Source organism: Centroberyx affinis, unplaced genomic scaffold (genome assembly GCF_046629955.1).
Source record: "Centroberyx affinis isolate AG114_WGS23_722 - 3 ecotype Tasmania unplaced genomic scaffold, CSIRO-AGI_Caff_v1 ptg005284l_1, whole genome shotgun sequence".
NCBI classification, from domain to species: Eukaryota; Metazoa; Chordata; class Actinopteri; order Beryciformes; family Berycidae; genus Centroberyx; species Centroberyx affinis.
The window spans coordinates 170,633-184,936 of NW_027282634.1; the positions used below are offsets into that span (position 1 = coordinate 170,633).

General features: G+C 43.6%; 2 protein-coding genes across 4 annotated transcripts; one reads left to right on the top strand and one right to left on the bottom strand.

The window, feature by feature from the left end:
• The first annotated feature begins 558 nt into the window (after window positions 1-558).
• On the top strand, window positions 559-6,363 carry LOC139667079 (uncharacterized). Of its 3 annotated transcripts, none has more exons than XM_071546472.1 (6): window positions 559-2,190; window positions 2,303-2,442; window positions 3,016-3,454; window positions 3,693-3,822; window positions 3,950-4,164; window positions 4,557-6,363. In XM_071546472.1, exons 1-6 carry the CDS (start codon window positions 1,099-1,101, stop codon window positions 4,806-4,808), a joined length of 2,268 nt encoding a protein of 755 aa, XP_071402573.1. In that variant the 5' UTR covers window positions 559-1,098; the 3' UTR covers window positions 4,809-6,363. The 3 variants fall into 3 exon arrangements, with proteins under 3 accessions (XP_071402573.1, XP_071402574.1, XP_071402572.1); XM_071546473.1 differs by having other exon boundaries at window positions 2,306-2,442; XM_071546471.1 differs by having other exon boundaries at window positions 560-2,190; window positions 2,288-2,442.
• A 1,333-nt stretch (window positions 6,364-7,696) lies between these two features.
• Window positions 7,697-13,387, bottom strand: LOC139667078 (P2X purinoceptor 3-like). The gene is made up of 12 exons (XM_071546470.1): window positions 13,254-13,387; window positions 12,290-12,425; window positions 10,492-10,563; window positions 10,170-10,239; window positions 9,799-9,895; window positions 9,597-9,674; window positions 9,295-9,436; window positions 8,763-8,899; window positions 8,530-8,623; window positions 8,193-8,258; window positions 8,027-8,104; window positions 7,697-7,813 (listed from the first exon to the last, which is right to left on the bottom strand). Exons 1-12 carry the CDS (start codon window positions 13,385-13,387, stop codon window positions 7,697-7,699), a joined length of 1,221 nt encoding a protein of 406 aa, XP_071402571.1.
• Window positions 13,388-14,304: the final 917 nt, after the last annotated feature.

The window sequence follows — 14,304 nt, forward strand, 5'->3', positions numbered from 1 at the left end:
ATAATAACTTACTTCCATGGTTTTATATAGTGTCATATGAAAACATTTGGTATACTAGTCATGCTGTAGCTATTGTTAAAAGTTATTTAGAGCATCATAATCTATTTCTACCACACAAGTGAAGGCCTGTTTACATTTTTAGTTTGGTAAAAAAAAAAAAAAAAAAAGACAAAAGAATTCCCAGCCTTGCTACAAAAGAAGCTGAGCAGCCCATGGGAGGCGATTTCATTTACTTCAGCGTTAAACCACAGGCGTATAAATAGCAAAATGTGCCTACCAAAACGCCCTGTGACCACAGCAGGGCCACAGTGGAGAGAAAGAGGGTGTGTGCGCCCATGTGTGACTGAGGAGAGAACTAGGAAGGAAGGGAGGGCAGTACAAAGAGATAGTAGAGTGAGAGAGACACTGTCAATGCACAGTTATCTAGCCTCACTGGTCTTTCCCGTTGGTCCGCTTTAGTGTGTCTGTAAGGCCTGAGGAACGCTGCTGTACTGTCTCTCCTCCCGTCATTGATGACTGTAGCTGAAGAGGTGTGACTGACCAACCTTTGCACACAGAAACTCCAGACATCTGGTGAGACGCAGAGAGAGAGAGTTTGACAGAACGTGAGAAGGCAAGCGAAGGGCTGAGCGGAGGAAAAGTGTGTCTGTTTTTAGCACGGCTGTGTTCTGGACACAATAGGAGAGAGAGAGAGAGAGACAGTGTTGAAAGTTTTTCAAAGATCATGGAGGAGTGGAGGCAGTATGGCAGAGAAGAATCTGTGAGAAGAAGCAACATACACCGAGAAAAACAAGGCATTCCTAGCAGAGGAAGGTAAACATGAAGAGATGTGTATTAAGAATATTTGAGGCGAGCAGCTGAAATAGTGATCATGGAAAAGACTGGAACGTGAAAAAAGAAGAAAACAACTTTAGCAAAACAGGATTGGTCACTTGGACAAAAGGGTGAGGTTGAACATTACAGACGACCCTCACACAGAAACAACTCCAGGTGTCACAGCCTCAAGTGTCTGTTTTCTCACCGCCGATGTGCTTTCGTGTGACTTTTGGAATTGAAACACAGTAGTTGGGTCCGTCCAAGTCCAAGTTCAATTCCTGGATGTCTCAGCTACGCAGCCCCACCACAGACACCCAGGCTCTTCTCCAGTCTATGCTGCAGAGACTGACGCTCCAGCCGGGCGCAGACGGCCAGGCGTGCCTCCGCCCACCCGGCCCCACCGCCGCCTCTGCTCCCGACCGGGGTCAGAGCGGAGGGAGAGGGGCTCCCAGCCTCCAGACTGCTGGCAGAGTAAACAGCATCCCTGTGAATGGGGTGGTTCAGACTGATGACATCACCAGCGAGCCAAAGGTAGAGGGCAGAGGAGGGCTGGGTAATAACGGCAACCCTAGGCATGAGGTGAGGAGGTGGGATTCCAGGGAGGAGTTTGGGATCCCGGCGTGGGACAGCGAGTTGGGCCGGCCTGCGGTCGGCCTCAAAGGACGACAACCAGGCTGTGAACTGGAAACGATGGCTTTCTCTTCTTCTCCGAGTCTCGTTTCCTCCCCCTCCCACAAAGACAACACTGACAGTGATAGAGGGGAGGACAGGGGGTCGGGACAGACCGTGTCACCGGCGGTCACCCCGACAAGAACGGGGCAGCTGCTTCCTGCGAAATCACCTAAGGACGCTGATGTCACCTCCTTTCAGCGGACCGAAGATGAGATACAAGAGGAAAAGGAGGGCGATGGCCGTTCTGCAATGAAAAAGTACATTCCTGCTGAGGATTTTATAGCGAAGGATGCTGTCACAGACGGCCGAGTTTCGCTTCCTGATGCTTCACCTTTGACCTCTGGAACCCCGGCACAGACTCAGGACCACGACGGCTCTCCCGCCTCAGTCCAGGGCTTTACACCCAGAGTCTACACTTGGTCCTTGAAGCCCGCAGAGGCAAATCTGGGCACAGACAGTGAGGGAAATAAAGTGTTGCATCTGGGAAATGGAGGTGTGGGAGCTTTGGCGCAAAGTAAAGACATGGAGGCATGGACAGCCAACAGCACCTCAGACAGAAAACTGAAAAAGCGACTGTCTGAGGTCAAAACGCGGAGATGGACACAGAAGATCAAGGAGCGATGGAGGGAGAGGCATGGGAGTTTAGGGAAGAAGGGGAAAGAAGAGGGAGGGGGAGAGATGAAGAATGAGACGGAAAATGAAGTGAGTAGTGTTCTTTAATTCTATTTTACCTTGTATTTGTCAAGATGCAACTTCTTTTTTATTATGAGGAAGATTGAATCATGTGTGTACTCAACAGTTTTCACCTCAAAAGCAGCCATCAGCAGCAGAAACTCTCATCAACACGTCAAATAAGGAAGGAGGGAGGACGCCCCATTCACTAGACAGGAGTGATAATATTGATACTCCTACGCTCTCACACACAGAAGACGGCACTGCAGACAGTCACATCAGGTAATCTACTAGCAAACCATCCTAAAAAAACATAAAAATACACTCAAACCAGCACCAGAGTAGCAGATTGGCCATATGAATAATCATGCACAGGTTCAGGAATGACACCAGTCAATGTGACTTGGGATAAGCAGCCTAAAGGTTCACACAGTCAGGTTTCGTTGATACGCCTTCAGCAAAATGAGTGAGATATGTGAGGTATTTGAGAGATGTTTCCAACCATAGCTGTGATATTAGTTGGGGTGATATGACAAATGATGGTGATAGTTGGCCCGATGTGACAAACACGCCCCTGTCACTGACAGTAGCTGTCATCAGCTATCTCTTTTCACTCTGCACCCTGGCACTCGTGCACAGTGACTGACACAATAATTTCACAATATGAAAACATTCACATATTTTTATGAGGCTTGTGAGATTTTCATAAGGCTCCTTTATAAGGATACAAGATCACATACACACACATAGTAAGAGAATATGAGAATCGGCCACAAAAGTTTATAGTTTCTGTTTTTGAGACAGAGGTAAATTATTAGGTGTTGTTTGCATTTAGAGAATCTTTTGTCTTGACAGATCTACCAGTGACTTTGAGTTTGGCCTGGGGTCGTTCAGCTTACTGGAGGAGATCCTCACAGGTCAAGAGTGGGCCAAGTTCCTAAACCCCACCCTATCAGGCATCTCAACCAATCAGGGAGCATCAGAACAGCCAACAAGCCAACTAGAAACCACTCCGAACCCTCAACACCGAGACGGTGGCCAATCATCTGCGATCCCCAACAGCCAATGGAGCTTCAGAGGAAGTGAGTCACCCCAAGTTTCAGACTTCGGCATGGCACCAATATCTGTCAACATGGACATTTCAGAACCAAATCACATGCCAGGACAGGATGTTCAAGGTGAGGCCAGCCAATCAGAACCAATGGAACACGGTCATACCCAATCAGATATGGAGTCTGAGGAGAGCGGACCGGGACTGGAACATACAGCTCAAGAGGACTTTTCCCATATAAAGGTAAGATATCACTTACAATGTAATAACAACCCGCCACCAATTTACCACTTTGAAAGGAAATTCCCTGATGAAAATGATATTCTCTCCAATCCCACTCTCTCCAACATCCATAAGCACTTTTCCTAAACTCTATCATTTTGTAACACATGTCTTGTTCTTTTCATGCCAGTTTTGTATGTGTCCTCTTATAATTTTTCAGTTGAGAGTTGATCACCTTGTTATCTGTTTTTCCTCACAGCCTGCAGACATTCTGGACAACTCGGCCCTGAAGAGCAGAGTCCACCTCAACAGAAAGAGAGTGCATCCTTCACAGGAGAAGAGAGGAGCGGAGGAGGGGGAGACGACAGACAGGAGAGAGGCAGAGAGAGGTCAGAAGAACAACCGAATACTTTAATCTCTCTATCCCATGTCTACATTTCAGTTAAAACGTCAAGAGGTCGGTCAGTTGAAGCTGATATTTGGTTGGAAACACAATTCTCTCTCTTGTCTTTACAGATGAGTTCCTATCTTCACCAAGCACAGCGACCAGCCATGAGAGAACAGAGTTCAAGGATGATAATGTCACAATGCCTTTATATCCCCCCATGTCTCCTCCCCTTCTGTCTCCATCTTCTTCTACTCCTCGTATTCTTGCGCCCCGGAGTGTACTCAAACACTCCATATCTCAAGATTCACAGTCCTCCATATCAACAGAAACAGTGACAAAAAAGGTAAGATGAACTGTTCCTGTGACTGTATTTTGCCCTCTGTATCACAGTGCCTCCTTGTGGTATAAAATAAAAATATGATCTATGTTGCAGTTAGGATTGGTGGAACTGTTAAAGCGGGTACACAGAATATATTAAAAGTTTTGTTCCAAAATGAGACATCTACTATGTGAATAAAGTGACATTTATTGTTACAGTTAAGGTGGTTTTAACCATTTTAAGAGATTTGTCTACAAAGTATTTGAGGATGGAATCATGTTTTTTGGAATATTGAGTGGTGAATTTTACATAGAAGACCACGTACAACATTTTGGGATGGAGGTGAATATGAATTTCAATCAACTATTTCTTTCAATGCCATTTTCTCTCCATCTTTCCTATGTCCTCGGGCTCAGAGGAGAGTGGAGGAGGGCCGCCGGGTTCGCTTCTCGGAGGCAGTGGTGACCATCGCGCCCATCGACCTGAATCCAGACGGCACGGACTCCGAGGAGGATTCTGGGACGGGGGAGGAGGACTCTGTGATAGAGGAGGAGGTCGGGATGGAGCAGGCGGCGGCGGCGGCGGCGGCACCGGCACCACGGCCCGGTCTCCCTGCCTGGATACTGGCCCTGAAGAGGAGGAAGACAGGGAGGAAGCACAGGCAATGACCGGCAAACTGCAAAACATATCCATCTCAGACAGTCATTTGGAGAGTTGAGTCTCACAGTCTTGCTTTTCCTTAAAACAAGTGGAAAGATCTGACAGTGAGGTGAGATAGTTTCACTTGATTCCAATGCATTTATATTTGTTTTAGCATTTTCTGAAAGAAGATCTTGAAATAAGGCTCCAGCAGTATCAAAATCAAGTATCAAAAAGTTGATTTGCATTGGAAACAGGTGAAACTATCTCACCCCATAGTCACATGTTTTTTCTCTTGTTTTAAGAAAATAAGATTTTACGACTCAATACTAGATTAAATGCCATGTTAAGATGGGTATTTTTTGCAGTGCAGACAGACTGTTTCTCGGCTGGTTTTTCTCCCTGGATGCATGAACATCACTGTGTGTCTCCCTGGCTCCGCGTCTCTCTCCAGGCCACCATTGTTTCGAATATTAATTCATTAAAATATCTGGATTTTGAACACAGAACCAAATCAAAGCAGCAAAATACAAAGAGCTCCATAAGCATTTGGTACGTGACACATTGTTTTGACTCTTAAGTTTTTGACCTTTATTCAAACAGCAACACCTTGCTTCACATTCATACAGTAACACACATCCACACCTGTACAGCTACAGTCTTCCACTGTGCCTGCAGCAATTAGGCATTTGTTTTGCTCATTGTTACTCATTGAAACTGCCCAGATTTTCCCAGCTGGTCCAGAGGTTCAAACCGGCAACAAGCCCGACTCTCTAATCTCAAGCCTGCAGCCACCAGGATTTTCACCCTATCAGTTCAACAAGTGAAGGATTTTTTTTCTTTTCTCCGCCCTGTTTGGTGTATTCAGGTGTCACTGTCCATGCTCTCCTGTCTCTGTCTCACATCCAGTGTCTGTGTCCAAGCTACTGCTGAAACAGTGTTGCTAATGTCCTTCCACCATGTTTTAGAGCTTTCCCCCGAGATGCTGTCTCCTCCTCCTCCTCCTCCTGGTCCACTGTCGGAGTCACTTACTCGCTCTCCATATCCTCTGTCTCTTGGTAATGGCTCCCTGTCTGACCTTGGTTGCATCTGCTAGCCTCCTCTCTGGGAGCCCCTGAGGAGGGTTGGAGCCATAGCTGCGGCTGTCTATCAGTGGTTTCTACTCCTCTTTGTGGAATTGTTGTTCTCAGTCTTCTTCAGATGATTAGTGATTTTTGTTCTCAAACTTGTCACCATCGCCAGCGCTCACATAATGCGTCGCGTCATGAACAGGCGATTGGGAAAGTACATTCTGAGTTAAGTTCTGGTCACCACTCCTTTAGTCCACTTTACATGGTGTACTGTGAAAACTGGACAAGATGATACACACACACACATATACTGTATAAAGTCCTCAAATGCTGTTACAGTTTGAGTAGTGTGAGTTTTTTTTTTGAGAAAGCATTTGTCTTTCCAGCCACAGAAGAACCAGGCCAGAAGAGCACTCAGAGACAGAGTACTTAATGCCACTGTGTATCATATTCTGTCATTTCCATTAAATGTATAATATTGACTTGTGTGATTAAATTAGTACATCAAGCCTAACTGCTGTCAAATCCTGTGTCCGCACTTCAACAGCTCTCTGCTCTCATTAATCACTGTCAGAGCCATTAAGAGGCTCTTTAGGTGATTTGTTAGTCTATAGTGGAAGGAAGGGGTATAGGGGAACTTCCGTGTGTGTGTGTGTGTGTGTGTGTGTGTGGGAGGGAAAGTGACAGAGAGCAAGAAAGATGTAGGAGCTCGAGGATTACATAAATGTCATTTATTGTGATGGAGGTATAGGGGTAAAGCAAAGAGAGAATCAAGACAACATTGTCATAGACGAACAATGGGGAATAACAGAAGAGAATTACACACTCGGTCATTATCTGCCAGTATGATCCTTGTCCATTAGTCTATACAGTAACATCTCCTGTCATCTCCCAGAAATGGACTAATAATGGCCCATTTGTAAACCACAAGCCACACACTCATGTAGCTGGGGGATTGCACCCCCTCCCTCCCTCCCTCCCTCCACACACACACCATTATTAGCAGGGTTTTTACATCATTAAGAGGCTCTTCAGCGCCTCTGTGCAGGGAGGAGAGGAAGGGTGGGTGCTGTGTGTGTGAATGTAAGCTCATACATACGCACTCACACATACAGTAGAGAAATAATGCAAAGTGTTAGGCAAAAAGTTTATTTCTTAGTACTGTCAAACATTTGTTTTTCAAATTCTTAGCAAAGCACATCCACAGTGAGAAGAGGACGGATTGGAGAATTTCAGCTGTAAGATTTGGCCTGACAAACCGGCATATAAGATCAGTAGGTTATACAAATTTACATTTTCTTGTAGTTAAGATGCTGTATGGTTTTATGAGACTATTTACAATAAAATAACAGCGGGTTCCTCATAGTGTACATATGTTTCCCTCTGGGTTTTATGACTTCAACAAGCAGTAGATACATGGTGAGGGCTTTGCTTCTCATTGATTATTATATTTGAGGTGATTCTTACATAAGCCTTGCTTTGGGCTGAGGGTCGATAACCAGGATACTCCATCTTGACAGTGAAGTTGCCGTTATGGGCTACAGGGTGATAGATCACCTTCGACTCCCAGTTCCAGTTGGGGAATTGCAGAATTGGCAGCATCTAAGGCCAACTTTACCCTATTCCAGCACCAATACTTAAACTTAAACTACTAACCTATACTAAAACTGATTGCAGCACCCTGACATCCAGAAAAGGTGTAGTGAATCTCTTTCTAGGGAAAAGGGAGAATTCATCTAAAGCTGAGGAAATCTGAATGAAATCCAACTGCAGTTCAATGAGAGTGAGGAGAGATAGAGGGGAATGTTTTTTCTTCAGATCGGCTGAAGACGTCGTCAGTCAGAGGCTTAGTCATTAGAGAGGGAGATGGCTCCAGAGTCACAGGAGCTCTTGATATCTGGTTTGACTGACAGCTGGCTGCTCGGGCTCTGGGAGAGGATCGCTTGTATCTGGGCTTCTGACACCTGGGAGAGAGAGAGGGATGGAATGAAAAGATACAAGATCAAGGACGAAGTTAAATAGTAACACCAATCCTGTTTTTGATTGAGATCAAGGTCGAGATCGGGAAGTTCCCTCACAGACTACTGCTGTTGCTACTTCCACTCGTTTTGAGGCAAGATGCATGGAACTATAAACGAAAAAAGGACAATGTGTTGCTAATTTAATGTAGCGTTTACCTCCTCGAACTTCTTGGCTTTGTACTGCTCCGCCCCTTTCATGAAGTTCAGTAGGATAACATCACAGAGAACCGTACCCTGCAACCACACAGAACAGTAGTTATTACTTTGATAGCTATGAGAAAGTATATTTTCATTGTTTTTGAAGAAGATGTGCAGATCTTACCAGTCCAACAGAGGTGAAGGCAGCTACCAAGTTGATCAGTGTTGGAATAGTGTTGAACTTCCCTGCCTGAAAGCACAGAAATATGATAAACGTGTTTTTTGACAAACCTGACAATGTTCTCAACATACTTGATGAGGATTTCACAAGACCAATCTTCTCACCAAACTACAGTAACACTATCCAGAATTTGGACGGCGGCTGATGTAAGATCTCGCCGAAGGAATGAAAATTTGAACCTAACCCAAACCCCAAAACTATTGTTTTTGTCCCTTACCAAGCCAAACATGAGGAACACAAACCACACACACACACATTATCACATTTCCACACAACTCACATTGCCAGTAACCATAATATCAAAGCGGATGGCGAAGGCTTTGTGCAGCGTTCGAAACTCAGTCCCATTTTCTGTCTTGAAATATTTGGCAAACCTGCAGACAGAGAGGAGGAAACGATAAATAAGAAAAGGCAGTGAGGACAGGAAGACGGGAGAGATGGTGGGCTTATGGCCAATGACGGACGATCTGATGCAGATGAAGACAGAAAATGAGAAACTAATTTTCCCACTACCTGAAGTTGTAGCCTTTGGAGACGGCGTTCTTTTCAAACGGGGCGTCCAGTCGCGTGAAAGAGTACTTGGGCCCGCACTTCTCGATGTCCAGGTCCAGGTTACACTTCCACTGAATGTTTATTCCTATTTCTCCACCCTGAGAGAGACGCACAGTGAGCATTTTCTGGCTTTCTTCTATTCAGTGACGTAGTGGGAAATAAAAGAAGGGTAAACTCTGACATCATAAGGCCGAACAACCACCGATATGAACAAAAATCTATTGTATTTTCAGAAAAGAATTCATTTATGCCTTATTGTTTCTTAGAACTTACATCAGTTTGATACTGCTTACTATGATGCCTGAAGTCATAGAGATTTATATCAACCCCAACAAGTGGGTAAACTCTATTCTGCAAATAACAGGTGATTACACTGAGTTTAGGTGGGTTGAGTGGGAGCAGTAACAGATCCAGCTGCAATAGGAATTAAATCATTTTGTGTGTTCCACTGAGGATGAAGGGTGGGGAGAAGGAGGGGAAACGGAGGTGGGACCTTTTTGGCGAGCTCGGCCACGTCTTGCTTGGTGTAGCTCAACACGTCCCCCACCCGGAAGATGGGGCAGAGGGGGTTCGTCACCGGATGGTAATTACAATTCTTGATCTGATCCGAGGTCAGATCGGAAGGGAAGTTTCCTCTGAGAGAGAGAGAGAGATTATGTCAAGGGGTTACGATGTGAGGCTGACTGGGGTAGAAAAAAGTGTGATTATGAGATTCACCCACATTTCTCACGCATTTGTTAACTTATGATAAGGCTGCCAGATGCTTAAGTGTGTGTGTGTGTGTGTGCAACTCACCTGGTGATGTTGAAGAGAGGGAAGCGGATACTGTTCTTGATAAAGATGGTGAAGTTTTTCACATCCAGCATCGGTTTACTGAGAGGGACGGTGGTAAAGAAGGAGGAATGAGGATGAGAGCGGAGGTGGTGTGTGTGTGTGTGTGTGTTGTGTGTGTGTGTGTAGGTGTGTGTGTGTGTGTGTGTAGGTGTGTGTGTGTCACCTCTTGATCGAGTCATTCTCGGTTGGACACCAGCCCTCAATCTCACACATTCCCTGGGAGTCATTGGAGGGTTTAAGACAAACACCTGTTATTACACCTGGGGTGGAGAGAGAGAGAGAGTGAGAGAGAGAGAGAGAGAGAGGGAGAGAGAGAATTTCACTTCCTGTAAGACTGAGAGAGATACAAAGATAAACGAGAGATTTATTTTGATAAAATAAGCATGATAGATCCTATGTTTAACTGTATGCCCAACCCACAGAAACGTCTCCATCTCTGTGGTGAGACAGCTGCAGTCTGCAACTTTATAGATACTGACTCTAGTTTTTTTATTGCAGAAGAGATGCTCAGATTAGTTAAGAAGTTGGACTCACCATTGCTAAGGTAGGCACCAAAATGCTTCTTACAGTCTTCATCCGTGTCACAATTAAACATAGAAACAGTCTGCAAAAGAGCAGACACACACACACACACACACACATTACACATTCAAACATGCACAGACGCATTAAATACAACATGATACACAATGGATTATTTTCTCCAGACGGGCTAAACCTAATGCCTGTAATGTCCTTTGAGCATTTCTGGATGACTGACCGACCGAGCCCCATCACCCTCTTACTGATAAAGTCGGTTAAACTGACTGAGCAGCGGCCGATTCCCTCACAGTATGAGATCTGAATGTGGACTCACCTCTGCACATTTTCCTTGGAACTGGTTCTCTGTGACGATGAGCTTGGTCATGATGCAGAACACAGCTGCACCCTGAAGATAGAAGAATGTGGATGATATAATATGTGTTTTCATGTTGTGTCATGTAATATTATACAATGGGTAGTTTCAGCCAACCAATGAAACAGGTAAAAGATATAGTACGTCTGGCTCACTACAGCTGCTTCTTTCTCATTTTCCAGTTTAAAAAAAAAAAAATGTATTATATCTGAATACTATTTTGAAGAAAACTTTTCAGTCAGTACATGTTTTTTGTACCATTGTATGCAGTAAAAGCTATTATACCTTTGAGGATGTTCAGAGCACACTGCCCCTCTCCAAAGACTGAATGAATGAATGAATCAATCAATCAATCAATCAATCAATCAATGAGAATGTATTCACAGTATAAATGATTGATCATACTGAACAAATTCTCTGCAGGACAAAATGCCAATACAGAATATCAAAAACAGTAAAATGCTAGCAAATGTTAAAAATCTCTAACTTTTAAGTGATAATAATTAACTATAATGAAAAGTTATTCTAAACAACATAGGTTTTGAACAGTAGGTAAACAAAGTTGTTTATAAGTGTGATTTCTCATTAACATTTAAATCAACTGTTATGTGGTAGTTATGTGAGTTCGCTGGGTATTTTACAACAATTTTGAATGCGACTCAGCCAATCAGAACTGAGGACTAAAGCTGTCCATTTTATAAATTACTGTCAAAGCACGGCTTCCCATGGTTTATTGCTTAATCAGAATATTTTCAAGCCTCTTTGAGTGTAAAACCATCATTGGGTGCATGTTGCATGTTAATATTTTGCTATTTTTCTGGTTTCCATGTAAGAGTTGGTCTATGTAAACACCGTATCCTGTTTTCAACAACCTGGATAAGCTCATATCCTGATTAAGAGGAGCCGGATATTATAGCTGGGAACTGCAGATATCATTTAGGATAGTGAGGCATATAAACCTTATTGCTGTCACTGTTGCTTTTTGTAGTCTGTGTAGGTTTTTCCATGGTAATACTTGGCATATTTTGCCAAGTATTACCATTAAGATGTATGTAAACAGGTTATCCCATATATGACCTTTTCCCAGTTGCACAGCAAAATCGTCAGTGTTAATTTAAGTGTAAAAGTGTAACAATATCAGTCTACACCCGTCAGAGCTAATTTAACACTTTTGATAGTTTTGAACACCCGCTCTAGAGCCACATCAGCTCTATGAGTGAAAAAACAACTCTCCAATCAACAATTGTTATCACTCATTAACACTGGAAAATGAACTTTGAGAGTCTATAAATTAATTAATTAGTAATTCCATGTAATTTCCCACTGTGTCACAATTGTACAAAATTGCAACTTGCAAGTTTTCATTTTTCTTGCTTCCAAGCCATGTCTATAGATCTTTAATAACATAATATAGAGATTTTTATGTGAACAGATTTTTTTATTAGTAAATCAATAAGATATTCTAAGTGTGTATCCCAAAATACACACAAAACTGCCATCAAAAACACCTTTGAATGGGAGGTAGTGTAACCAACAGATAGACCGAGTCATAAACTGTGATAGGCCGCTCGTTCATTATCATAAACACTTAAACCACAGTTGCGGGATCAATGATGGTGCCAAAAAGTCACACTGACTCTCAGATGCCTCATCTGCACCACAGACTGCCACCCAACCTCTCTTGACCTTTTGACCTCTCACTGAGTACGGAAGCGTTAAAGAGGGAATCTGCGGCCATGTGCTATCAGGGGTCCCGCACCTGTGAAGGGGAGACGTAGTCGGCCACATCCATCACCCGGTTGTTATGGTAACCGAAGCCTTTGACTTTGGTCATAACAGAGGACTCGATGCCCGTGTCGGTCACCTGGTAGGCTTTCTCATGGATGAAAACCCAGCTGCAGATCACAGGGAAACACAGCGAGTTAAGAGTTAAATGAAGGAATTGAAAAACACATAATTTCCCATGTTTCCATGCTACCTGCAAAATTAACTGGGAGCCTGATACTTTGCACAGCCACACACTGCAAAGAAACAGTCATTTTATCTCATAATCAGACATAAAATTGGATTTTTGTTAAAACAAGAGAAAAAAATCAACTAATTTCCAGTGCAGTTTCACCCGTTTTGGCAAAATTTCTTGACACACCACGTGATCACACGACTAGTATCAAGATAATGTTCCTTTATTCAATAAAAGTCATAAAACAAGTTAATTTGCATTGGAAACAAGTGAAGGAATCTCACCCTGTTGGCAGATTTCTCCACTTGTTTCAAATAAAATAAGAACTTAAGAGTCAATAGACTGAATGGTAAGACGGATATTTTTTGCAGTGCACACACTGCATCTAGCGGATGACAGATTAACAATGGGGATGTTATGGAAGGGTTGTAAAAAACTGTTTTCCTTCACTTTTCCCTGGGAGTCATTGGAGGGTTTAAGACAAACACCTGTTATTACACCTGGGGTGGAGAGAGAGAGAGAGAGAGAGAGGGAGAGAGAGAATTTCACTTCCTGTAAGACTGAGAGATGCAAAGATAAATGAGAGATTTGGATTTTTACAGATACTGACTCTAGTTTTACATGGATAGTTAGATAGATAGATAGATAGATAAAGAGATAGATAGTGAAGAGAATAAGTTGATCACATGCGCAAATATGTCAACAAGAAAACATGCACAAAACACACTTTTTCCTCACACACACACACATATACACTACTGACCCGACAAAGTAGGCGATGATGAGCAGCTGCACAACGCGGTTGATGATGCCCACTGACCAGCTCTTCACCACCACAGACTTGGTGGTCTCGTAGGTGAAGAAGTCCGTCACGCAGCCCGACACCATGGAGGCCATGGCTGCTTGTCAGAGGAGAAGTGAAGCTCCTGTCCGGCCTCAACAGGTGCCTAAAACTGACTGAGGTTCCCCTTTAAAAATCACCAAGAAGCTTGATTGCCTGAGTCTAAAGAGGAAAACTCGGTGTCTTTGCCTTGCCGCCTTGTCTTCTCTCTCTTCTTCTTGTCGCCTGTGCTCATCTGGTACATCACTGATTGTGTGGCTAAAACCTCTCTGCCTTCTTCCTCTCACTCTCTGTCTTCATGTCATTGGTTTATGAGGCTAATTGGACCGCCCCTTCCTCTTCTACAAATGAGCTAGAGAAAACAAGAAAGCCTCTCCTCTGTCCCTCCCTCACACTCCCTCTCTCTCTCTCTTCACCACAAATCCCCATCTCCCATTCCTATTTTCTCTCTCCATCTCTGGCTTATTCCAGTGGATCCACACACACACACACACACACACACACAAAGACACTCACAGGGACAACATTCAATATTCAATGGATCCATTTTCAGTTGCCCCAGCCACATTTCTGACATAATTTTGATGGGTATCTGCCATTTGTTAGACACTTTTATCTAAAGCATTTTTCCACTACAGTTCGTTCATTCATTCATTTTCAGCTCAGCATCAGTGTGACCCAGTGGGACACTAACCCTTAACCCTGGCAATTTTAGTGTTAGTGCCATACAGGACCGATAGCAGCAAGCACTGCAATGACTCTATAGTTTAGATATACTGGAAGGCCTGTGAATATAGTAAATATTCATATCCTGGTTTCTCAAACTTTGGACCAGGCCCCAAAATGTGTCCGGGGCTTTTCTCTTTTGGGTCGTTGCATGTCAAGAATAGTCTTTTGATTTCATGACAAGAGGATGACACTACGTTTCTGATTTGGGTCCCAAAGCTGAGAGGTTTAAAGGTCCCATATGATT

What these genes read in the sequence shown, in the direction of transcription:
- LOC139667078 (XM_071546470.1), bottom strand. Translation starts at nt 13,387, where the DNA reads ATGGCCTCCATGGTGTCGGGCTGCGTGACGGACTTCTTCACCTACGAG. An exon ending in TGGTGCCTACCTTAGCAATG is followed by an intron (nt 9,896 to 10,169) that starts GTGAGTCCAACT and finishes TCTCCACCCCAG; the next exon opens with GTGTAATAACAGGTGTTTGT. An exon ending in CCTTCACCTCTGTTGGACTG is followed by an intron (nt 8,105 to 8,192) that starts GTAAGATCTGCA and finishes GTGTGGTTGCAG; the next exon opens with GGTACGGTTCTCTGTGATGT.
- LOC139667079 (XM_071546471.1), top strand. Translation starts at nt 1,099, where the DNA reads ATGTCTCAGCTACGCAGCCCCACCACAGACACCCAGGCTCTTCTCCAG. An exon ending in AGAATGAGACGGAAAATGAA is followed by an intron (nt 2,191 to 2,287) that starts GTGAGTAGTGTT and finishes TGTACTCAACAG; the next exon opens with TTTTCACCTCAAAAGCAGCC. An exon ending in AGGACTTTTCCCATATAAAG is followed by an intron (nt 3,455 to 3,692) that starts GTAAGATATCAC and finishes TTTTCCTCACAG; the next exon opens with CCTGCAGACATTCTGGACAA.